Source organism: Rhincodon typus, chromosome 20 (genome assembly GCF_021869965.1).
Source record: "Rhincodon typus isolate 14 chromosome 20, sRhiTyp1.1, whole genome shotgun sequence".
Lineage (NCBI taxonomy): Eukaryota > Metazoa > Chordata > Chondrichthyes > Orectolobiformes > Rhincodontidae > Rhincodon > Rhincodon typus.
In genome coordinates, this window is record NC_063351.1 from 16,102,779 (window position 1) to 16,127,812 (window position 25,034).

The 25,034-nt window shown below is 42.5% G+C and overlaps 1 protein-coding gene across 4 annotated transcripts in view; it reads right to left on the bottom strand.

Moving 5' to 3' along the window:
• ide (insulin-degrading enzyme) overlaps positions 1–21,319 on the bottom strand; it is a 129,212-nt gene extending 107,893 nt beyond the window's left edge. Inside the window, exons 1-4 of one of the 4 annotated variants that reach the window (XM_048608724.1) lie at positions 21,234–21,319; positions 7,104–7,288; positions 3,043–3,250; positions 634–803 (exon numbers count right to left, since the gene is read on the bottom strand). In XM_048608724.1, the coding sequence (XP_048464681.1) occupies positions 634–803; positions 3,043–3,250; positions 7,104–7,263 (538 nt within the window). In that variant the 5' untranslated portion in view covers positions 7,264–7,288; positions 21,234–21,319. Of the gene's footprint in view, positions 1–633; positions 804–3,042; positions 3,251–7,103; positions 7,289–13,310; positions 13,398–13,485; positions 13,621–13,690; positions 13,823–21,233 lie in introns of those variants that run through there. The other 3 variants (XM_020511533.2, XM_020511525.2, XM_020511518.2) reach the window with 3 other exon arrangements.
• Positions 21,320–25,034: the final 3,715 nt, after the last annotated feature.

Here is a 25,034-nt window from a genome sequence, read left to right on the forward strand (position 1 = left end):
CATTGGTATTGGGAGTGAGTGCTGATATTGGTGGATGGGTACCAATGAAATATGATTCTCTTCTTGGATGGTGTTGAGTTTCTCAAGTATTGGTGGGGCTGCACTCTTCAGCAAAGTGGATTGTCACACTCATTACTTGTGCCTTGTAGGTGGAGGATAGGTTTTGGGAAATTGGGAACAGCATTACTTGTTGCAAAATTCCAACTTCTGACCTGCTCTTGCAGCCACAGTATCCTTGTGCCTGGTCCAGTGTAGTTTCTGGTTGAGGGAGAGGGCGCGCATGAGGGAGAGGGTGCATGTTTGCGCAGGAAAGATAGTCAGAGATCAGTTTTTTAGAAGGGTAGACATTTTTACTTCAAACTGTGGTCATCACTTCATATCTTTGCCAAATAAGTCTAGTTTTAACAAAATCTATAATTCTGCCATTTTTAAAAGAATCTTGGTTGATGGATCTTTATCCATATTAGATTTAGAATTTTAAAAAGTGTCTAATTGGTGATATCAGCAGCTGGATAAAGCATTTACATTTATGCTGATCGTAGCAGAATAGTGGGATGAGAGAAACAATACACTTCCCCAATTTCACGTTTCAAAGCTGTGGCCTTTCACCGGAACTGGTATTTAAAAACTAACCTGTTCCAAATGAACTAAACCGATGTTCTGGGTTGCCTGTAGATTTCTCCAACTGAAACAATCTCCAGGCATCATTCATTAAATTTTTCTCATGCTCCGAGTCAACAGCATTGACTTCTCTATCTTTACAGCTGGCGTCAAACAAAGGACAAAGGAAAAACTGGGCAAACCTAATTTATAAGAAAAAGTTGATTAAGTAAAGCGTCAAGGAACAAACATTCACATTGCACTACATGTGTTTTAAAGAGAGCTCGACTAAATATGCCTAAAACAATACAAAGCAAAATTCCAACAACACAGATGCAGACTATTTACTAAAGTATCATAAATGGTGCTTGGTTAATACAGTACCTATCTGCTGCATTCTGTGTAACTGGTTAATGGCATGCATCAGAAAGAAACAAGGAAAATAACAGTACAATGAACTGGAACACTACCTTGTCACCAGATATCTGACTGATGGGCTGAACTTATTCAATTCATAGTCAGAAGATTCCAAAAACAAAATCATAGGACTAAATTTTCACACACTGGTCAATATTGGAATGGAGGAGCCAGGATTTAAAAATGGCAGGTTAGACTGTATCCAAGCTTCCCCTAACGTACAAGTTTAAGAAAGCAGGTACCATGTTATTGTTCTGCAGTCCTGGCCGTGTCTACTCTAATGCAGGGAATGACATTCTAGACTCCTCACTATTGCCACCAAGTCAGGCCAGTTTTGGTAGGTGATATGGTTTACTGTACCTCAGAGGTGGTGTGAACCATGGACACAAATTAATTTGTTAGACAAGCAGGTTTGAATGGCATTGACAATTCACATTTCAATCTATTTGTGCATGTTAAATGTGACAGACAGAGCTCTATCTAAGATGTCAAGACCAGTAAACAGACAAGAATTATGAAAGTGTTAGTGGTATGAGAGTGCTTAGCGTCGAGGATAAATTGCTCCACTGCATTCAACAGTACTGAGATTCATTTGGATCCCAAGAGTTAATCTTTTCTTTGATCGACAGTCCAGCCATCTGCTGAGTCCTCTGAAGCTGGGGAAAAACAGGCCACTACTCAAAAAAGGTGTAATGTATTCGACTTTGTAGGTCTTGTTTAGGTAGCCAAAGGAAATGGAAATTCATTTGCTGAGCTCCAAACCCCAGTACTGGATTCAGCTTTGCAGGGTTTTTGAGACAGTTATCAAGGAGACAGCATTTATTTTAATTCACATTTTATCGGAGTAATTAGGATTAAAGTTTTTGAATCTGTTTATTTGGATAGTTTTATGAGCATTTCAAAGGCATCCAAATGTATTGATAGCTATCACAAGTTCTGTCCAGATTGGATGCAACGGAGGTAATGGGACGGGCCTGCAAGAACTAGGGTGCCTAACGCTCAATTGAGCCAATATTCCATTGAATAAAGTATGTGCCCTAACGTATGCATGCCAGCCTTGTTCTGACAATAACAGGCCTACCAAAGCCTGTCCCACCCATCCACCATGAAAATAATATGGGGCGCAGATACTACCAGCAGGAGACAAGATGGAGAAGTTGGGAAATGGCCTGATTTTTGATTCCTGTCTCCAAACCTACCTCAGATTTGGATGCAGTGGTTCAGAAGACCTTAAAGACCCCTTCAAATAAAGAATATATTTAAGATTAATTATAGAATCAAGTTGGATTCATCTCAGTAATACTGAGTGAACAGGTGATAATCTGGTTCTGATCAAGAAATGCTTGATCTAACATAGGGCAAAAGGGGCACCATTATGTTGCCATGAGAAACTAACCCTTGTTTACTTCACAAAACAAAAGTTAATAATTTTTTTTATTCATTCACGGGATGAGGGTGTCGCAGACCAGGCAGCATTTATTGCCCATCCCTAATTGCCCAGAGGGCAGTTAAGAGTCGACCACATTGCTATGGACCTGGAGTTAGCTGTTAGATGGAATTACACTAGCATGCTGCATTGTACTACGGACCTTCCAAACAAATGATCTCATCTTTGAAGCTCGCCTATATTTAAATTAACTTCCAATGCTGTAATTTAATGGCCAAAACAATTTGCAACAAGAGGGGAGAGGCAGGAGAAGCTAAGTATGCAAGTTCTCAATGTACAGAAGCTCTCTGCCAGAAAGGTATCAGAAATTAAGGTTGCATAAATTATTCAAACCTGTCAAAATATGAATACAAAATAAATACATCCAATTGCGAACAGGTCAGCTTCCCTATGTAAATGCACTGAAAGGAGCTGTTCACTCTTCAAACAATGTGAAGGGTCACACAAAGGAATTTTTCATCAAAAGGTGAAGTTTGGGATGAAGAAGTGAAAGAAATGCAGCAACAGAAGAGTGTGCAGCTGCAAACTGACAGGTGAACACACAAAACAGAGAAATTAACTATTTTGTCATTAATTACCGATTCAAGGCACCCTCCAAATGCTCATTTGATACATCAAAATAGTAGTTGGTATGTTCTCCACTGGTAAATGCATTTGAGCTCCCAGCATGTTCACTGAGGAACTGACTGTACTCATTCTCCTTTGGATACTTTTCAGTTCCTAAGAAAAGCATATGTTCACAAAAATGGGCAAGTCCAGGTATCTCTTTGGGATCTGCTAAGGAGCCTGAAACAAAAACAAAAGTAAAACTACAGTTAGCTAAATGTTGTGCTTAGGTCCCAAACATTTTTCCGATACCATTCAAAAACATTTATGAAACGAGGAATGAACATATTTTAAAAACAAAACATACAACAGGAATGCACAATAGGAAGTGTGGAACAATGTTCAAAGTGCTCTCAGTTAAAAAAAAATGTTTTTAAAAGAAAATTAAAATTGTATGATTACAATCTTATAACTTGCCAGACAAACTGGCTGATTTGTAGTAAGAGTAGTCAACATTTGTTCATTCAAACGTTATGAAGGGTGAAAAGAAAACCAAAATCAACCAGCCGGATAATTAAAGTAAAACACTTTTTAAAAAAAACACCTAATTAAGTAACTTTAATTGATAGGCTATACACCATCTGGCATATATATTTTGATTCTTACTTACTCAAACAAAAGTATTGCCTCCACTGACAAGAACAGATATTTCATTAAAACTAGATTACGCAGAGTAATCACCAAAACTAGCCCCATCTAACAGTTACATATTAGCTAAGCAGACACTCAATAGTTACATTTTAAAGGCTTGACAAGTTCCAAAGGTTTTACCATGTCTGTAAATCCTTTGATTTGCTTTATTAACTACTTTTAGCTCTCCAGCCTCCGCTGTTGCTAATGACATTAAAATAGAAACAGGTTTACATACCCAAGGCAAACAAAATAGTTACTAATTAATATTTTAAACAGTGCATTTTGAATGTATCTCAATTCGGCAAGATGAGTATTATACAGATTTCAGTTAATTCCCTTTCTGGTTGTGGGGGGTGGTGGCAGTGTGACGGAGAAACCCTTATGTTGCTCGGTTTTCACAAATCTGTGCCGTCCCATCTGATCTACTCCAGAGCCTTGAATCCGAGCTGGTTTCCAGCTGGTGTACAAGTCATCACTAGGTGTCCGTGGGGAGCTTGTTCTCTTCAGGGGAAAACAATCAACTTTCTGCTCAAAAATTAAGCATTGCTACAAATATGAAACCAGGAACTCAAGCAAAGTATAAATGCAAATCCAAATTTGAACAGTGCTATCTGTTAAGAATCTTGAAAGGTTGAAATAAGGCCAATTTCAGATTCAGCTCATTCTCCTTGATCATATGGATGCAAATATCGACAACCTATTTTTAATCATTTTAGATTTTCAAGGTTTTCTAACACATACCACACACAAAGCTACTGGAAAAATGAGTACATTGTGCCCATCAAAAAGGTGAATTTAAAAGGTTGATAAATTAATTTCAAACAACTATGGCAGGAAATTAGAAAAGCTGCCACTGAATTTCAGTCACAGTCATTGTTACAGGTGTTACTATTGGCCTCAAGACCCCTTGGACTGGGGGCAATGAAGAGCACGAGAGAAATCCAAAAATATATCTGAAAGGATTTCTGCTTCCAATTGCTTTCTTGTACCTAGGTTGAAAGGCTACATTTTACAGACAGCATTAGGCTTAACTATTGTAAAATTCCAAGTCAAATAACTTGCTGCTATATTCTGTCTAAACTGAACAGTAGTCACTTAATTTGGAACATTTGTTCAGTATATTTAAATAGAAAAACATTAAGATGCTTCACAGAAGTATAACTGTACAAATCAAAGGACACCAACAAAAGAAGATGCCATGATGAGCAAACAAATACATGATTGAAGAGGTTAGTTTTAAAAAGGACAAGGCAGATGGAGGGGAGAAGGGATTTGTAGCAAAATAGTGCAAGTTTGTTTGGCAAATGCCGTAAAGTATTTCTTTCCCATGAAGCATTGTTAAGTGTATTTTCTATTTTCTCATTGGGAAGTTAAGACAACATAAAACAGTAGATGGTAGAGTTTACATTGTTAAGTGAAAAGCAAGGCAGATTACAGGAACTAAGGAGTACAGGTTCAGGAAAGAGAGGTGACAGTTCCAGACATACAAAGGAACAAGAGACAGCAGGCAAAACAACCAGAAATCTACCCACCGTTAAGGGCTTGTGGTGTTTTAAAACTTGTAAATTTATTTTGTAATAGTTAATTTGCCATTTTTAACTGGATAAAGCAGTTTTGAGAGCATTATTATTAAATGCAATAAAAAAGATTTGAAACCCAAAGAAATGTATAACGGTTGACAAATTGGAAACACAAGCCCTTGCAGGGAGTTCTCATTTTCCTTACGAGAGAGTGATTCTTTCATAATTTCAGGGAAATTATGAATATTATACTAAGTTTATTACATATTCAAATAGGGAAACCCAGAATGCGGTGCCTAAATGGCAGAAACAAAAACAGCCAGCAATGGTGGGACGAAGAGAGACAAGAATGTAAAAAAAAAAGGCAAAAGATAGAAGAAAGGAGATTTGAGGGTGAAGTGGCAGGGCTAAATTGCCCATAGTACCTAGGGATATGCAGGCTACCTGGATTGCCATGGTAAATGCGGGGTCACACTGATAGGGTGGGGGATGCTTTTCAGGGGGTCAGCACAGATTCAACAGCCAAATGTCCTCTTTTTACATTGTAGGGATTCTATGACAGGAGATCGTTACAGGAATCAAAGAGTTGTGGAAGGCAATGAAAGAGTCTTAAATGATGTTTGGGGGGGCGTTAAACCAATAAAGGCCAACATGGACATTTGTGATAGTGAGCAAAACCTGGCGCAGATAGGGTATGAAGAGTAGAGTCTGGGATTACTTTAAGCCTCAAAAGCATCGATGACAAATGGCTGGCCAGCATTTGAATAGCTAGATATAATTACTTCAGCAACATACAGTAGAGGTAGAATCTATCGCTGCTGCAAAGCTACAAGTCAGTAATCAACATGATGGAAGATATGCAACCGAAGCACAATGTGGCAGGTAGGGCAGTGAGGTGGTGAAAAGCTGAGCTCAACCTGAGAAAGTGGCCAGAGAGTGAACTGTGGCAATGGTACAAAGCTTTTGGCAGGAGCAAACATCATGGCTCTGATTTCCCATAGCTTAAAGAAACTGAAAGAAACTTCCACTCAACCAAGGCTGAGTGCCCAACAAGTGAGATGAACATCCATGCAATTACAGCTAGCATCTTCAGTGAGAAACCCAGGAGTTAAAACAAAATCTCGGAACGTGGAAGTAATCGTGCCAATTAAAATGATAAAATAATATCTGATCAGCATATTGAAAAGATATAAAGTAGTTGACTTATCAACGCCAGCATCACATAAAAGCCTTCAAAGGCAGGCAAAAATGTGATGACAATTGATTAACTACTTAATATTGTGTTAAAAAGACTACATAGATTATAACCTCTCAAACTTTTGCTTCCTTTTCTAAAACTTGGTCATAACTATTACAAAGAGAAGCACAATGGATTAGTTCGGTCGGAAGGATAAGACAAAATCATATGGGTATGCACATTCTTTTTTGTGCTACTCCAGTTTGGTACCAATTACAAACAACAGAATAATAGAATCCCCCTACAGTGCAGTTAGACGCCATTCAGCCCATTGAGTCTGCACCAATTAGCATTTACCATGGATAATCTACCTAACCTGCATACACCCCCGGACACTATGGGGCAATTTAGCATGGACAATTGCCCTAACCTGCACATCTTTGGACTGCGGGAGGAAACTGGTGCACCCAGAGGGAACCCACGCCGACGTGGTGAGATTGTGCAAATGTCATGCAGACAGTTATCCAAGGCTGGAATTGAACCCGGGTCCCTGGCGCACAGAGGCAGCAGTGCTCACCACAGAGCCACCATGCCAGCAGCCACAACCACAACTACGTTAAATAAAGTGCTGCTTTACCAAAAGCACATTTCATAACAGAAACATACAAAAAAGAACTATTAACATTTTAACTGATACTCATACCAATGTGAACATCCAGGGCTGCAGAAGACTTGTCAGTAGTGGGATCATGAATGAGCAACACTCGGATGTCATTAGACAGTTCCAATCCACGATATTCACGTTTATCTTCAGGAGATTTGATAACATTGGTCACTATTCTCTTGATTGAAGAATTATTCATTCTCAGGTTTCTTGTTGGCTGCAGGCTGAAAATGGGAGACATTTCAGTAAATATAACAAATTACTACATTTCTGCTTCAAGTAAGCTATTGGTGGAAATGTAAACATAAGTAGAACTCATGAACAGCATCTCAGATTGAAAGTTTTGTCATCTGTAGACAGGTTATTGCATGCAACTCCAAGACAATTTGTATTAAATTTCCACCAAATGCTCTTGATCTAAAAAAACCATCTGAAATAACGATGTGGCAAATATCAAATTGCACATTGCTGCAATGATGAAAGATCAATGTTAAGCAAGAAATGGCTCAAAAATGCAACATTTAAGAGGCACCTAGCAAGTTTTCGAAGTGCTTGAGTAAGAACATGTTTGGTCAAACAGGACAAATTCTCCAAATAACTCTCTGTGAAAGCAATATGTGGTTCGACACTATAAATTATAGAGATCCCAGATGTGATACCCAGTCAAGATTAATCTTTGCTCGAGTGGCAGATTTCCACAGATCTCATCATCTATCAGCTGCACTTCCCAAACTTTGCCCCAACATAACATCATTTCAAGGCTTGAGAATTGTCATCGAGATCCCTCAGTAAGAGCAAGGGGGTATTTGTTGGGGGGGGCTGGAGATATTTGGTGTGGGCAGGGGTAGGCGGAAGAGCTGGAAATGTCAAGGGGGCTTGTCTGTTAACTTGGGAGGGCAACTGTTAGGTCAGGCTGAGCTCCAAGGCAGACACTGCTTCCTTGGAGCTCACAAGCCGAAACTTTCAGCTTCTGCCCCCACTTAGAATCCTGATTCCCACTTTGAGAAGATCTGATCTATAGGCTAGAAAGGGAAAAGTCAGGTTTCTTATCATCGTTCATTACTGTAACAAGTTGCACGAACATCCAGTCAGAATGGTACTGGTTGCAATAACGAACACGATTGCAATATTTACCATATAAGAACTAAAAGAACTGCGGATGCTGTAAATCAGGAACAAAACCAAAGCTGCTGGAAAAACAGTTAACATTTCAAGTCTGGTAACCCTTCTTCAGAACGATTCTGAGGAAGGGTCGTCGGACCCGAAACGTTAACTCTGTTTTCTCCTTCACAGATGCTGCCAGACCTGCTGAGCTTTTCCAGTAATTTTGTTTTTTGTGCTATATTTACCATTGTTGGCTCATACCTCAAACAAAACTATTAAAAAAAAGTTAGCCTCTATGAAAAGGTCCTTTGGCATCATTGAGAGTACACTTTTGCTAGGTCTGCTTTCATACCCTCATAACTATCCTGTTTAAATTCAAAATAGTTTTTCCAAAACGTTAAGAGTTTTTATTAGAAACAGAAGTTAGATAGACTACGGATGTTTTCCTTGCAGCAGAGAAGGCCAACGAGGAACGCGATTGAGATGTATAAATTTCAGCACAGTGGCTCAGTGGTTAGCACTGCTGCCTCACAGCGCCAGGAACTGGGTTCAATTCCACCTACTGTGTGTGGAGTTTGCACATTCTCCCAGTGTCTGCATGGGTTTCCTCCGGGTGCTTCAGTTTCCTCTCACAGTCCAAAGATGTGCAGGCTAGCTTGAACTGGCCATGCTAAATTGCCTGTAGTGTTCAGGGATGTGTAGATTATAGGGGGTTGGGTCTGGGTGGGATGCTCCAAGGATCGGTACGGACTTGTTGGGCTGAAGGGCCTGTTTCCATGCTGTACGGATTCTACGAAAATTACGAAGGGGCAAATACAGGAAGAAAATTTTTCCCCTTGGTGGAGGGATCAATGACTAGGAGGTATATCTTTAAGGGAAGGGGCTAGAGATTTAGAGGAGATGAGAGGATTTGGTTCTCACCCAGAAAGTGGTTGGACTCTGGAACTCTCTGCCTATAAAAGTTGGTAGATGCAGAAATCTTCACAACATTTAAGAACTGTTTAGATGCCAAGGCATACAAGGCTATGGGCCAAGTGTTGGAAATTGGAATTAGAATAAGAATAGGTGGTGGTTGTTTTTGATTGGCGCAGATTGATGGATCAAGGGGCCTTTATCTGTGCTGTAGATCTCTGACACAATGAAGATGTTACTAATAAAATTGTCAAGAGGAATCAACTGAAGCAATATTTGGATTTTGTAGAAGGCTTTGAACAAGGATCCCCATTAGGGTAGTCAGGAAAATTGAAATTCATGGTACAGCAGGTAATGTAATGGATTAAAGAATTGGCTACAGACAGAGAGAGACAGCAGGAATAAATGGATCATTCTCACGTTTGCAGACTGTGACCAGTGAGGTATTACAAGGATTGTTAGTTCGGCCCCAGCTGCTTATAATAGCCAGGAGGTCCCTGATTTACAAATGCCAGTACTTATTAATGTGATCCCATACTTGGTTTAATTTTTAAAAGACCTACATACAAACATTTCCTGCACTTATGACTGACTACTTTCCATGGTCCTGCATTGTGTTCCATCTTGGAAACAAAGACTTGCAAACAGACTCCAGAATAGAATCCATTCACAACCCGGTGACTACCTGTACATCAAAAACTTGGTTGTGTGGACCAAATATAACATTTCCAAATTTGCAGATGATACAAAGCTAAGCAGAAGTGTGTTGTGAGGAAGGTGTAAAATGTTTCCTGGGGATTTTGGACAGGTTTAGTGAATGGGCAAGAACAAAGCAGATAAAACATAATGTGGAAAAACGTGAGGCCATCCACTTTGGTAGGAGGAACAGATGTGCAGAATATTTGTCAAATGGAGAGAGAAATTGGAAAGTAAATTTGAGAAAGGGCTTGGGTGTTTTGGTCAATGGGTCACTGAGTGCTAACATTCAGATACAGCAAACTATTAGAAGACTACTGGAGTGTTAGATTTTATCGCAAGCACGTTTGCAGACAGGAGTAGTGAAGTCTTGCTTCAATTGTAATAAGAGCTCTCAGTTAGACAGCACCAAGTGTAACGTGTGCCGTTTTGGTCTCCTTATCTCAAAAAGAGAGAGTGAGCAACAACAACAGTTCATCAGGCTTGTTCCTAGCACTGTCCTAAGAAAAAGCACTTCCATGAACTCATCCTGCATTTGCTTCGAAGAACGAGAAGCGATCCCATTAAAGCCAAGAAATTACCTAAAAAGGATAGACAGGGGTGCTGGGGAGGTGGCGGAGTTGGTGGCGAGGGAACATTATTTAAAAATAAGGGGGATATCAATCAGGATCAAGATGAGAATTTTTCAACCAAGGAGAATTTTTGGAGAATTAGGGCTAAGGAGAATTTTTGTTTACTCAGAGGGTGGTGAATCTTTGGACTTTTCTGTGGAAACTCAAGTCTTTGTGGATATTTAAAGAAGAGTTTGATAAATTTTTTATTATCAATGGTGTAAAGGGTTATGAGAATAAAATGGGTTAAAGGTATTGAAATGTTCGATCAGGCATCATTGTATTAAATGGTGAAGCAGACTCAACAGGCTGAAAGGCTTACTCCTATTCTAATGTTCCTTTTCCACTCGACAAACTAGTCAAAAAGTAAAAACACATGTGATCCAATGATCCAAAATCGGCTTGGGGTAGAAAGCAAAAAGTGTGCTGATCACAGGTATTCTTATTCAGGATTTTTTTCCATCCAGTTAGGCTCAGTGTTAGGTTCCTTATCTCTTGCGGTTTATATCAATGGTTGAGACTTATATCTAGAGGACATGATTAAAAAATCTTCATGTGAGAAAAACTGATAGTGTCGCAGCAGATTTCAGGAAAAAAAGCAAAAGATTGCTCAGCTGGAGAGAAGCTCAAGTGAGGAGGAACTGATCAGCTTTTACTTTTATTCTCAACTTCCATCTGCACTTAAAATTGATAATGTACAACAAATAGTAGCTGAGAACAAATACCAATGGCAAAGCAGATGGTTATTGCCCGTGCCTCGAGAAGACAGTGGCCTAACCTCTTCTTGAGCCAGTGCAAAAAGCTTTATGTAAAAGGATTCCTTTTCGAAAAAAAATCAGGAATAATCATTTTCTTTGTCTCCAGAAAAGTGAAATTGCAAAACTACAAACATTATATGGTCTGTACACTTACTAAAAAAAGTTGGTGGCAACTTCAGATTCAAACCTCAATTTCTTACAGAACATTCTGACAAGTTCATTATGAACAATGCACAAGATTAATGTTGGTGCAAAGTTGAAATAGTTTCCCGACGACACTCCTGTGGTATTTGTAAATGTTGAACGTGATTATGAAGCAGGAGCAAAGTACTGCAGATACTGGAATGTGAAGTAGATTCACTTTGTAAAAATCTACTATAGCTCAAGTGTATTCCTAATTCACTTGGGAGGGTGGGGGGAAAGGAAGAGGGATTTTTCAAAAAATGCAATTGTTGATTGTTAAAAATTTTAATAAATCAGCCAAAATTGACCAAGAGAAATGCAAATCACTAAAATCAGAGATAGTAAGAACTGCAGATGCTGGAATCAGACATAACACAGCGTGGAGCTGGAGGAACACAACAGGCCAGGTAGCATCGTAGGGGCATGAATGTTGACGTTTCGGGTCGGGACCCTTCTTCATCACGACTCGAAACGTCAACTTTCCTGCTCCTCTGATACTACCTGGTCTGCTGTGTTCCTGCAATTCACTAAAATGTCCTTTCCATCTTTCAATTAATCCTTTCCCTGGTGGATTTTGCATCAGATAGTGAAAATGTACAAATGACACAGGTTGTAGAAGAATGTACATGATTCTCTGGTACACATACAATTTAAAATAGACTTATAAACAAAAACTCATTTCTGGGAACACAAACAGAAGTAAAACAGTATCTACACATTAGGGAACTTGGATTCAATCCCTACCATCAGGATGCCAATTCCCTCTGTAATAGTGTAGCAGATCAAGCAACAGACTAAGAAAACGAAAATTACATCACATTCAAGGCAGATTACTCAGCATATACTAGTAAAATAGTTTGATAACTTTCTTCAAACTGTTGAGGAAACTACAGAGTAAACAAAAAGGACTGGCTCCTCTTGAAATTTGTGATAAAAGGACACTAGTGAGATGATTTATTTAGAGTACCCTTTTCTTTGATAGCTTTTACAGCATATGACAAACAGATGCTCAGAAAAAATGTAATGGAGTGAATTGATAACTGAATCTAGCATGATTGGGAAGTCAGTAATAAAGAAACATCAATAACTAATATTAAAAATAAATTGCTTGATGCAACAAGGGAACTACACTGCTTTGCCACAGAGAGGAGTTAAAACAACATGCAAAATAATAAATTGAAGCAAGGGGGAGGCTTCAGGGCTGTTGTATTGCTCCAGCAAGAGTTATGGATTGTTCTTATAAAGCAGATGTTCTAAATGGCCTTTGATGTAAACTTGTGTAAAATTGTGCAGGCCTCTCAAAACTAAGTCTTGTTTCTTCCACCACTCAAACACCAGTTTCTACTGAATCTTGTAGCTACTACAGTGAAATAAATGATTGAATGAGAGGTTGACTAACCTCAGGCAGGTACTCACGAAATAAAACAATTGAGACGTTAGCAGTCTATCTAAAGTGTACTGTTTTAAAAAAAAACTCAGCAAGTTAGACGGCAGGTTATAACACTGGAGAGAAATCCCCATCCATGGTGAAGAGAACACAAGCGCTGAAACCCGGGCACTTCAAACACTCCCCGGCTCGGAGAGCCGCGCTACTAAAACATGTACTCAATTCAGAAGTTTCCAATCCTCGGTACTCTTCCGGAAAGACAAACTACAGCCCCCCTCTAAACTGGCTGTTTATCGCCTCTTCTCCGGCACGTCCCCAAGATCCCAGAGCTATATTTTCCTGGCTAGGACGAGGTGTCTCTTTCTCCCACCCACCCGGATATCCCCGACTATTAAACCCAACAGAATGACCTTCACCCCCCTGCCAAGACATGACTCGGCACCTCGTGGCGCAGCCAGAGGCCTCGACCCGTCCCAGCCGGGCCTAGTTGCGGACGCCAGTGTTGGTTTCGGGCGAAGAGGGCCAGGCGCCAGGCCGGCCATCCATTAGCCCTTATCCGGCGCCGTGCTTTCACACCGCAGGGCCCTGGACTTACCGCTGGCGCCGGGAATAGCACAGCCTCAGGAGGCGCCGCACGCAGTGCATGTCCGCCCACTTCAGCCTGGGAGGGGAAGGGGGCGGCGAGAGAACCGGTCCCGGGATGGATCCGGGACGTAAGGGGGAAAACTCCTCAAACTGAGGACGGTCCGAGGCGCCGCGATCTTACTCACTTCAACCCTGTCAGCGTCCTTCCAGAGGCCGGGTCCTGCCGAGCGGCTGTCACTCGGTTTGCGGCTCCTGAGTGTCCGCGCGCAGGGGCAGCTGCTCAAACAGCAGCGGGGGGCGGGGGGGGAGGTGGGAAGCGGGGCCTAGGCTCGGGGAGCGGCCGCTGAGCCGCAGCTACCTGCGATAATAACCGGTAATATCGCCCCTCACCGTGTGTGACATCACAAACAAACTGATATCACCGCCTTATATACGGCCCGTGCTGATGTCATCACCATTGAATCTCTGTTTCATTCTCTTCGAATTAAGGTCACCAGAAATAACAACATAATCTTGATGTCTTTCCCATCCAAACACCATGGGCACCAGCTCAGCCAGTTACAGTCTCTGACGTATGCTTCTTTCCATTCAAATTCTTGACCACCATTGCTGTGCCCCAACATTTCAAAACTCAAATGGTCTGGATTTTGCAGTGAGTGCTGAGAAGCTTGCCACCATTAAGGTTTGCAACCAGACTCAAGTTACATGAAATCCTCAACATTTTATCTATCCGAAAACTGCCAGAACTTAAGAGTGTAAAAACCTGGGTTGATTGTGCAGTACTTACCTCAAAATTTGCACTCATTTATTTTAGTTATGGTTCCTACCTGATGGTAATATTCCACAGTGAAACCTGGCTTGATTGACCTTAAGTTTTAGTTTTTGCTTTGTTTACCCTGGAGCATATTAACAAGAGGCTGTCAATGTACTTTCAACAGAAGAACATCAAATTAATTATGCTAAAGAAAAGTACACAAATTATATTACACTAGATTATTGGAAATATGACAATTACATTACAAACAGAAAGAAACAATCAAACTTTTATCCTAGCAATAGTCTTACAGATCATCACAACTATAACATCAGTTCATCAGCACTTGAAAGCAGCTTGCTTAGCTGACATAGCTGTAGTCATTTTTTATTGAGCAAATTATCATAGAATCCCTACAGTGTGGAAACAGGCCATTCAGCCCAACAAGTCCACTGCCCCTCCAAAGGGCATCCCAGGCAGACCTAGACCCATTCCCCCTACCCTTTCCCAGTAACCCTACATTTCCCATGGCTAATCCACCTAATTTACACACCCCTGGACACTACGGGCAATTTGGCATGGCTAATCCACCTAACCCACACATCTTGGGATTGTAGGAGGAAACCAGAGCACCTAGCAGAAACCCACATAGACACGGGGAGAATGTGCAAACTCCACACAGACAGTCACTCGAGGATGGAATTGAACCAGGGTTCCTGGCGCTGTGAGGCAGCAGTGCTAACTGCTCATTCACTAGATGCTATTTTCTTTAGATAATGATTTTCCCTGAAACTCTTAAAACAATCTGCTACTCAACCAATGGATTAATTAACACAGGTTCCCTAAACTCATATCTTCTCCGAAACTCCCACAGCCTTCTGCTTCACATTGACTTGTAAGCATCTCAGGACTTCTCCCCAGTCCTGACCTCTACTAACAGTATCTCTGCTGTTATGGACCTCTTTCCCTTGCCTGAACCAGCTTCTGGCTCATTTCTGTCATTCTGGTGTTCCTAAAACTCAAATCAGCCAACACTGGAACAACTTAAAATAAAACAAAGAACTGCAGATGCTAGAGATCTGAAACAAAAACACAAATTGCTAATGAAACTTGGCAGGTCTGGCAGCATCTGTGGAGAGAAAGCAGAGTTAGCATTTCAAGTTCAATGACTCTTCATCAACTGCCCACAGATGCTACCAGCCCTGCTGAGTTTCTCCAGCAATTCCTGTTTTTGTTGTACCTGAACAACTTCTCTCCCTAGGTGGCTTGAGGTAATTTAGCTGAAATCACATGCCTTCTTGTAAACGCTTTTGTAAACTCAATGTTCAAAACGACTTTTTGATCAATCTTCATACACCCAAAAACTAAATATAGTTGTCCTCCACTTGAGAAACAGTTTCTCAAATAATAACAAATATGGATTTGTGGAGAGAAACTAAAGTTGCCATAGCCCCATTGGAACATACAGCTGCTCTCCCATTAGAGAGAGACAACTGGTGCTGAGTTTAACCCGAGAGTCAGCAAGCCTCAGGTGAAGGCAAGGTACAAGGTTGAGAAAGTGGGATCTTCATAGTAACCTCAGCCAGTAAAGGAATTGAACCCCATGCTGCTGACGTTCCTCTGCATGCAAACCAATCTAAACTATACTGACAGACTAAGTGCCTCCTCATTATTTGAGTTGCAGGCGATAATTTTGAATAAGATAAAAATAAAATTGAGTGCTGGTCCTGCTCCAAGCAGGAATTATCCTACTCAGGACCATGGCCCTTTAAATTAGGGTGAGTGCCAAATACTGTAGTAATCACCAGTACACCCACCTTCACTTCTGTTTATCTCTTGCTAATCCTCCAAAAAAGTAAAAATTTAAATTTAAATGTAGTCAGCTATGTACGTCTCTGCTTTACTGTTGACCATAAGATTCAGACCATTGTTGTTTTAACACATGTAAGTAGGAGCAATGAATTTTTTTGCTGGGTGTTATTCAAAAGCTTAATCAAATGACCAAACACCCCAGCCCAAATAAAATTTCCATTTACAGATCCAGGATAAATTTGCAGTTCATAAACTCAGCCGGTTTATTAACAGCCCATATTTCACTGCATCAGAGATAGTAGGAACTGCAGATGCTGGAGAATCTGAGATAACAAGGTGTAGAGCTGGATGAACACAGCAGGCCAAGCAGCATCATAGGAGCAGGAAAGCTGACGCTTCGGGCCTAGACCCTTCTTCAGAAATGGGGAAGGGGAAGGGGGTTCTGAAATAAATAGGGAGAGAGGGGGAGGCGGATAGAAGATGGATAGAGGAGAGGATAGGTGGAGAGGAGACAGACAGGTCAAACAGGTGGGGATGCAGTCAGTAAAGGTGAGTGTAGGTGGGGAGTTAGGGAGGGGATAGGTCAGTCCAGGGAGGACAGACAGGTCAAGGGGGCAGGATGAGGCTAGTAGGTAGGAGATGAGGGTGGGGCTTGAGGTAGGAGGAGGGGAGAGGTGGGAGGAAGGACAGGTTAGGGAGGCGGGGACAAGCTGGGCTGGTTTTGGGATGCGGTAGGGGGAGGGGAGATTTTGAAGCTTGCAAAGTCCACATTGATACCATTGGGCTGCAGGGTTCCCAAGGGGAATATGAGGTGCTGTTCCTGCAACCTTTGGGTGGCATCGTTGTGGCACTGCAGGAGGCCCAGGATGGACATGTCGTCTGAGGAATGGGAGGGGGAATTGAAATGGTTCGCGACTGGGAGGTGCAGTTGTTTAGTGCGAACCGAGCCTAGGTGTTCCGCAAAGCGGTCCCCAAGCCTCCGCTTGGTTTCCCCGATGTAGAGGAGGCCACATCGGGAACAGCGGATACAGCATTCCACATTAGCAGATGTGCAGGTGAACATCTGCTTGATGTGGAAAGTCTTCTTGGGGCCTGGGATGGGGGTGAGGTGTAGGGGCTGGTGTAGCACTTGCTGCGGTTGCAGGGAAAAGTGCCGGGTGTGGTGGGGCTGGAGGGGAGTGTGGAGCGGACAAGGGAGTCCCGGAGAGAGTGGTCCCTCCGGAAAGCAGATAAGGGTGGGGAGGGAAAAATGCCTTTGGCGGTGGGGTCGGATTGCAGATGGCGGAAGTGTCGGAGGATGATGCGTTGGATCCGGAGGTTGGTGGGGTGGTACGTGAGGACGAGGGTGATGCTGTTTTGGTTGTTATTGCGGGGAGGGGGTGTGAGGGATGAGTTGCGGGAAATGCGGGAGACACGGTCGAGGGCGTTCTCGACCACTGACGGGGGGAAGTTGCGGTCCTTGAAAAACGAGGCCATCTGAGATGTTCGGGAGTGGAATGCCTCATCCTGGGAGCAGATACGGCGGAGGCGAAGGAATTGGGAATAGGGGATGGCATTTTTGCAGGAAGGTGGGTGGGAGGAGGTGTATTCTAGGTAAATGTGGGAGTCGGTGGGCTTGAAATGGATATCGGTTTCTAGGTGGTTGCCCGAGATGGAGACAGAGAGGTCCCGGAAGGTGAGAGAGGTGTTAGAGATGGTCCAGGTGAACTTAAGGTTGGGGTGGAAGGTGTTGGTGAAGTGGATGAACTGTTCGAGCTCCTCGTGGGAGCACGAGGCAGCGCTGATACAGTCATCAATGTAACGGAGGAAGAGGTGGGGTTTAGGGCCAGTGTAGCTACGGAAGAGGAATTGTTCCACGTAACCTACAAAGAGGCAGGCATAGCTTGGGCCCATGCGGGTACCCATGGCCACCCCCTTTGTCTGTAGGAAGTGGGAGGAATTGAAAGAGAAGGTGTTGAGGGTGAGGACGAGTTCGGCTAAGCGGATGAGGGTGTCAGTGCAGGGGGACTGGTCAGGCCTGCGGGACAGGAAGAAGCAGAGGGCCTTTAAGCCATCTGCATGGGGAATGCAGGTGTATCGGGACTGGACGTCCATGGTAAAGATGAGGCGTTGGGGACCAGGGAATTGGAAGTTTTGGAGGAGGTGGAGGGCGTGGGTGGTGTCACGGACGTAGGTAGGGAGTTCCTGGACCAAGGGGGAGAAAATGGAGTGAGATAGGTGGAGATAAGTTCAGTGAGGCAGGAGAAGGCGGAGACAATGGGTCGACCTGGGCAGTCAGGTTTGTGGATTTTGGGAAGGAGATAGAGGCCAGCGGTGCGGGGTTGGGGAACGATGAGATTGGAGGCTGTGGGTGGGAAGTCACCCGAGGTGATGAGGTTGTGGATGGTTTGGGAGATGATGATTTGGTGGTCGGGGGTGGGTTCATGATCAAGGGGGCGGTAGGAGGAGGTGTCGGAGAATTGGCGCCAACTCTCTCTCGAACGCCCTCGACCATGTCTCCCGCATTTCCCGCAACTCATCCCTCACACCCCCTCCCCGCAATAACAACCAAAACAGAATCCCCCTCATCCTCACGTACCACCCCACCAACCTCCGCATCCAACACATCATCCTCCGACACTTCCGCCATCTGCAATCCAACCCCACCACCAAAGACATATTTCCCTCCCCATCCTTATCTGCTTTCCGGAGGGACCACTCTCTCCGGGACTCCCTTGTCCGCTCCACACTCCCCTCCAGCCCCACCACACCCGGCACTTTTCCCTGCAACCGCAGCAAGTGCTACACCTGCCCCTACACCTCCCCCCTCACCCCCATCCCAGGCCCCAAGAAGACTTTACACATCAAGCAGATGTTCACCTGCACATCTGCTAATGTGGTATACTGTATCCGCTGTTTCCGTTGTGGCCTCCTCTACATCGGGGAAACCAAGCGGAGGCTTGGGGACCGCTTTGCGGAACACCTAGGCTCGGTTCGCACTAAACAACTGCACCTCCCAGTCGCGAACCATTTCAACTCCCCCTTCCACTCCTCATATGATATGTCCATCCTGGGCCTCCTGCAGTGCCACAACGATGCCACCCAAAGGTTGCAGGAACAGCACCTCATATTCCCCTTGGGAACCCTGCAGCCCAATGGTATCAATGTGGACTTCACAAGTTTCAAAAACTCCCCTACCCCTACCGCATCCCAAAACCAGCCCAGCTTGTCCCCGCCTCCCTAACCTGTCCTTCCTCCCACCTATCCCCTCCTCCCACCTCCCACCTCAAGCCCCACCCTCATCTCCTACCTACTAGCCTCATCCCGCCCCCTTGACCTGTCCGTCCTCCCTGGACTGACCTATCCCCTCCCTAAATCCCCACCTACACTCACCTTTACTGGCTCCATTCCCCCCTCTTTGACCTATCTGTCTCCTCTCCATCTATCCTCTCCTCTATCCATCTTCTATCCACCTCCCCCTCTCTCCCTATTTATTTCAGAACCCCCTTCCCCTTCCCCATTTCTGAAGAAGGGTCTAGGCCCGAAATGTCAGCCTTCCTGCTCCTCTGATGCTGCTTGGCCTGCTGTGTTCATCCAGTTCTACACCTTGTTATCTCAGATTCTCCAGCATCTGCAGTTCCTACTATCTCTGAAACTGATTAACTACAATTGGTTTATATCCCCCAGATTTTAGAAGAGTGAAAGGTGATCTCATTGAAACCGGGCAAATTGGCTGCGCTCCTGGTTATGAAAATCTAGAACGGGGGAGAGGTGATCTCAGTCTCACAATAAGGAAGGAGTCAGACGTTTAGGCTTCAGATGAAAAGTTCTGCACTCAGAAACTTGTGAATTTCTGTCATTCTCTACTCCTGAAGTGTGCAGATGCTCAGTCAGTGAGCATATCCAAGTTTGCAATCTGTAGATTTTTGGATGTGAAGGAAACCTTGAAGATTAAGTTAAGTCAATAAAAAAAAATCGAAGCTGGTAACGAAGTTTACCCATGATCCTCCTGACTGACGGAACAAGCTCAAGGGCTGTATGATCTACTCCTGCTATTGTTATTTATGTTGTCGATCATAGAATAACTTCACTTGGCTTTTTTTTTAGGCCAGATATTTCCTACAGCAATTTAAGATTAGTCACTTGGAGACAGTAAGGAGTGCAGATGCTGTAAGCTAGAGTCAATAAATGTGGAGCTGGAAAGCACAGCAGGTCAGACAGCATCCAAGGAGCAGCAAAGTCAACATTTCGGTCCTTTTCCTACTCCTCGGATGCTCTCTGACCTGCTGTGCTTTTCCAGTTCCACATTTACTAAGATTAATCATGTTGCCTTACAATAGCACAAGACATTTATATATTTAAATAATCATCCAGTTTATGTTTAATCCACACTGCTCTTTCTGTTTCTGGTGACCTCCTCAAGCAAACCTTTCAGTAAGTAAATGGCTTCTATCTCCTCTTCTCACTCTCTTTCTGATAACTTTAAATTGATAACCCCTTATCATTGATTGCCTCCCCGAATACAATAAGCTTTCCCTTTATCCCTGTAAGTTGTCTAACATCTCAATTAAATCTTATCTTAACCATTTTTGCTCAGAGTCAACATGCCTGTATCCTAAGTATTTCCTATATAATCTGGAATAGTTTTCTGGCCCTGACATAATCCTCATCAGTCAATGGTGTACAATTGCTATGTTTTAAAATCCTTCTAAAATACAGTATCCAGAACTACACCATACTAACAGTGGTTTAATCATTACCTTGTACAAATTTATCATTAATTCTTTAATCTGGAACACTTGGGCTCTAATTATAAAACTCAAAATGTTATTGGTATTTTAAATTTCTTTTAAAGGGCATTCACCTGCCTGCTTCAATTAGATCACTTCTCATTCTTCTAACCAAAGGTTTATACTTTTACAGTGTGAGATCACTGTTCTGTTCACCTTTACCTCTACTTTTTCTTTATTTCTCTTTACCTCCATGTTAATTTACATTGCCATCTGTTTATCCATTCACCCAACCTGTTTATGTCCTTCTCAGGTCCTTCACAGTTTGCTTTGCTGACTAGTAAACGTTGAATTTGTGCTTTCGCAAATTTTTGTGCTTCATTCCCCATTTCCCCTGCCCCAAGTCCAAACTGAGAAAAAAGAGCACCCAGGACTGACGTTTAGCGTACATTACTTCTAACCCTTCTCCAATCTGAATAATGCCCACTAACCCCTAAAAATTTGTTTCCTGTCAATCAAACAATATTTGAGCTTGCATAATATACTACAAAAAGCCATTCTCTTTGCATGTTCATAATGTCTCAGACTACACAGTATATTCTGTACAATAGGCAACATCACAGAATCATTGTGTAATGAACCTTGAGTTTTTGCTTACCAAAACTGTAATAACAATGCCTTGGAACATTTAGATCCTCAGTGGACATCATTGTGTATCACGAACATGGAGAAGATAGTCTGTTACATCTAAAAATGAAGCACTGAATAAGTATAAATTATGCACAAAATAAATTTTAAAACATATTATTTTGTAAAATAACAGATGATAAAAAATTCCCAATGTTGAAGTCAAATCTTAATATTCAAATTATATCTAAGTGCTGCTTTCACAGCCTGAGACAACTGGAGATCAGGCTATATGACCGGGAGCTAACACTCATCTTGCACCAATCATTACCAATTGCTACCATAGTGGAGTAGGAGATGAAACCCACGGTGGCGACGACCAGCAGTGTCTGGGTGTCGGAGGGACATCTGTGCCAGAGGCCAGTCCCCGGCCACTCACTGGCCCAAGATGTTTGGGAAACAAGTTAAGGACCAGTTGGTACAGAGTAAGCTGAGGGAAGCTGTCCTGGTGGAGTTCAAACACGTATTACATTAATACATCTATGAACAACTTAAGTATTAGCCTGAAAAATCCACTTTGGGAATTCCATTTTTTAACTGTTTCATTCCTGTGAGCAATTTAAGGACGAGGGAATGTTCATTGCAATAGCATCTCTTCTGCCCTGAGTTGGGTATTCCCAAGCAAGTTAAAGATGTGTGTGTTACATTGAAAAATGAATGAACCGCAGTAAATGAGCTGATATCTTGGCCTGTACTTTGAAATGTTCCTACAACCTAGGAAAGGAGATTAGAGAAGAATTGTAGGTAGGAATAATCCCTTCTTGGTTCCCTTCTTTGTTTTTAAATACATCAGTGATCATGACATACTTATTCTTGGATTCAGTTTTCAGATCAACTTCAGCAAAGAGAATCTTCTCTTTGTCTCCAAAAGTGACAGGTTGATAACTACTTTGCTCAAGCAGTTAAAGCCTTCAGACATGGAAATCTCCATTAGAATCAAACCGATTTCTATCTAGCGCACAAAAGCAATAACTAATGTTAAGCATTCTTGTAAAATGGTCACATTTAGTTTTTATAAATATTTAGAATCTGGTGAGGGGAATGAAAACTAGAAGTAGGATTTTTTTTCTGTGAAAGGAAGAAACTAAATGTTTTAAAGAAACTTGGATGGTTTAAAAAAATTGCATTTCCTATAGTTAAGCTATGTCCACCCATTTATTCAGTTCATCTGGTGTTCAATCCCTCATCATTCCTTTATGACTTTTAGGCTTGACTATTCCGATGCACTACCAGCCCACCTAGTTATCTAAAATTATATGGCATCCAAAACACTACTGCCCATATCTGAACTTGTTCTGATGTTAGAAAGAGCTCAAAAAGCTCTTTGTGACCATTGGACATCTCAAAATGCTTTACAACTGATTAAGTACTTTTTGAAGTGTAGTAATTTTCATTAGGAAATATGGCAGCCAATTTGCACACAACAATCTCCCTCCATCAGCAGTGTAACAACAATCAGTTAATTGGTTTTGATTGACCTTATCTTGGGCGAGAGATAAATGTTTGCTAAGCCAGGCAAGGCTTTGATAAGATCCGACGTGGGAAACTGATAAAAAAGGTAAAAGTTCATGAGATCTAGTGTAACATGGCATGTAGGATCCAAAATTGGCTTCAGTTGGTAGTAGAAGGCTGTTTATGTGACTGGAGCCTGGTATGCAGTGGCATATGAGCAGTTCTACTTGGTCCCTTATTGTTTGTGATATTCATAAATGATATAGAGGAGAATGTGGGTGAGGGGGTGGTGAAAAGTAAGTTTGCAGATGGCAAAGATTGGCTGTTTGCTCAACGGTGTGAAGGGGGATATTAGGTTACAGGAGGATATAAATAGATTGGTCAGATGGGCAGATCAGTAGCAGATAGAATTTAACCCCTACCTTTTCTGGCCTACATTTGACCCCAGACTCTCAGCAATATGCTCGATTCCCAACTGCCCTCTGGAATGATTCCTTTGGGTGGCTTTTGCGACATCTTCCTTCCCAGGATCGGTGACAGCCTGTCGCGGATGGCCTGCTTCAGTGGCGGCTTCCAGCCCGGTATTCCAGCCAGACATGGTGGTCCTGCAGCAGTACTGTCTATTCCCGAACCCAGGAGCTGGAAAATGTACAAAGATGGACTTTGCCATCGTTTTTTTTATTATTAGAAAATAATTTAGCTGCTGTGGTATGGTGACGTAAACACTTTCGCCTTTTTTTTTGTAAAAAGTCCAAGTGACAATAAATGACTATTCTATTCTAAATGGCGCTGCAAACAATTTGGTTATATCAACCACTAGGAAGGTAAGAAAAAAGAGTGACAGCAGTTAGACCACCTGGATCAACTAAGTCTCTGGACCTGTAACTTTCTCCTTAACAACACCATTTGTTTAGTTAAACCAAATAAACTGCAGCAATTTAGGCAGCTCTAGCAAGGCAAATAGGGATGGGCAATAAATGCTAATCCAGCCAGCAACACCCATATCCTATGAATAAGTTAAAAAAAGGATAATTGCCCCAAAAGAAACTTTGAATGATGAGGAATCAACTATAAACCCATTGTCAACCAGCATAAGGTAGCCAGTTAACTCTGCTTCTTTACTGAACATGGATGCAGCTCCTGAAAGTGCCTCGTAGCCAGGGTCAGTGACTATTTCCCTAAAGCGCATGAACACCTTCAATCCATTCATAGAAAGAAGGTCATGAATCTGGATAAAATTTCAAATTAGTGAAATTGTCCAGAGCCAGGTAACTTTTTTTGTTATTTGTAAAATAGATTAGTCAATTTCACTTGTAATTTGCTGCTTCTAGTGAGGTCAGTTCGAGGTTGTAGACTTGCTCGCTGAGCCGGTGTGTTTGACTGCAGACGTTTTGTCACCCTGCAAGGTAACATCGTCAGTGCACCTTGGGTGAAATATTGGTGTTCTGTCCCACTTGTTATTTATATGCCTCGGTTTGCTGGTGTGGTTGGCATCACTTCTGGTTCTGTTTCTCAGTGGTTTGTATATCGGGTCCAGTTCAATGTGTTTGTTGATGGAGTTCCAGTTGGAATACCAGACCTCCATGAATTCCCTGCCATGTCTCTGTTTGGCTTGTGCTTCTATGGAAGTGTTGTCCCAGTCGAATTTGTGTCATTCTTTGTCCATTTGTATTGAGACCAGTGACAACTGGTCATGTGTCTTGCTGGCTAGTTGGTGTTTGTATATCCTTATTGTCAGTTTTCTTCCAGTTTGGCCTATGTAACGTTTCTCTCAGTCCTTGCATGGTATTGTATATATTGTTAGTTTTATTGGTTGTGGGTATGGGATCCTTTACATTCGTCAGTAGCTGTCGCAGGGTAGTTGTTGGTTTGTTGACTACCCTGATGCCTAGGAGTCTGAGTAGTCTTGTGGCTATCTCTGATATACGATAGAGTGACTACTGTGTTTGGCTGTGTTGTGTCTTCCTCTTGCGGTCTGTCGCAGAGGTAACAGCAGATTGTGCTTTTTGAGAATCCTGCGCTTTTTGAGAATCCATTCCTTTTTAAAAACTCCTTTTTAATAAGTGCACCTGTTCTGCTTTGCACAATTGCCTATTGTTTTAGAGATAGTGGGAACTGCCGATGCTGGAGAATCTGAGATAACAAGGTGTAGAGTTGGATGAACACAGCAGGCCAAGCAGCATCAGAGGAGCAGGAAAGCTGACGTTTCGGGTCTGGACCCTTCTTCAGAAATGGGGGAGGGGAAGGGGGTTCTGAAATAAATAGGGAGAGAGGGGGAGGCGGATAGAAGATGTATAGAGGAGAGGATAGATGGAGAGGA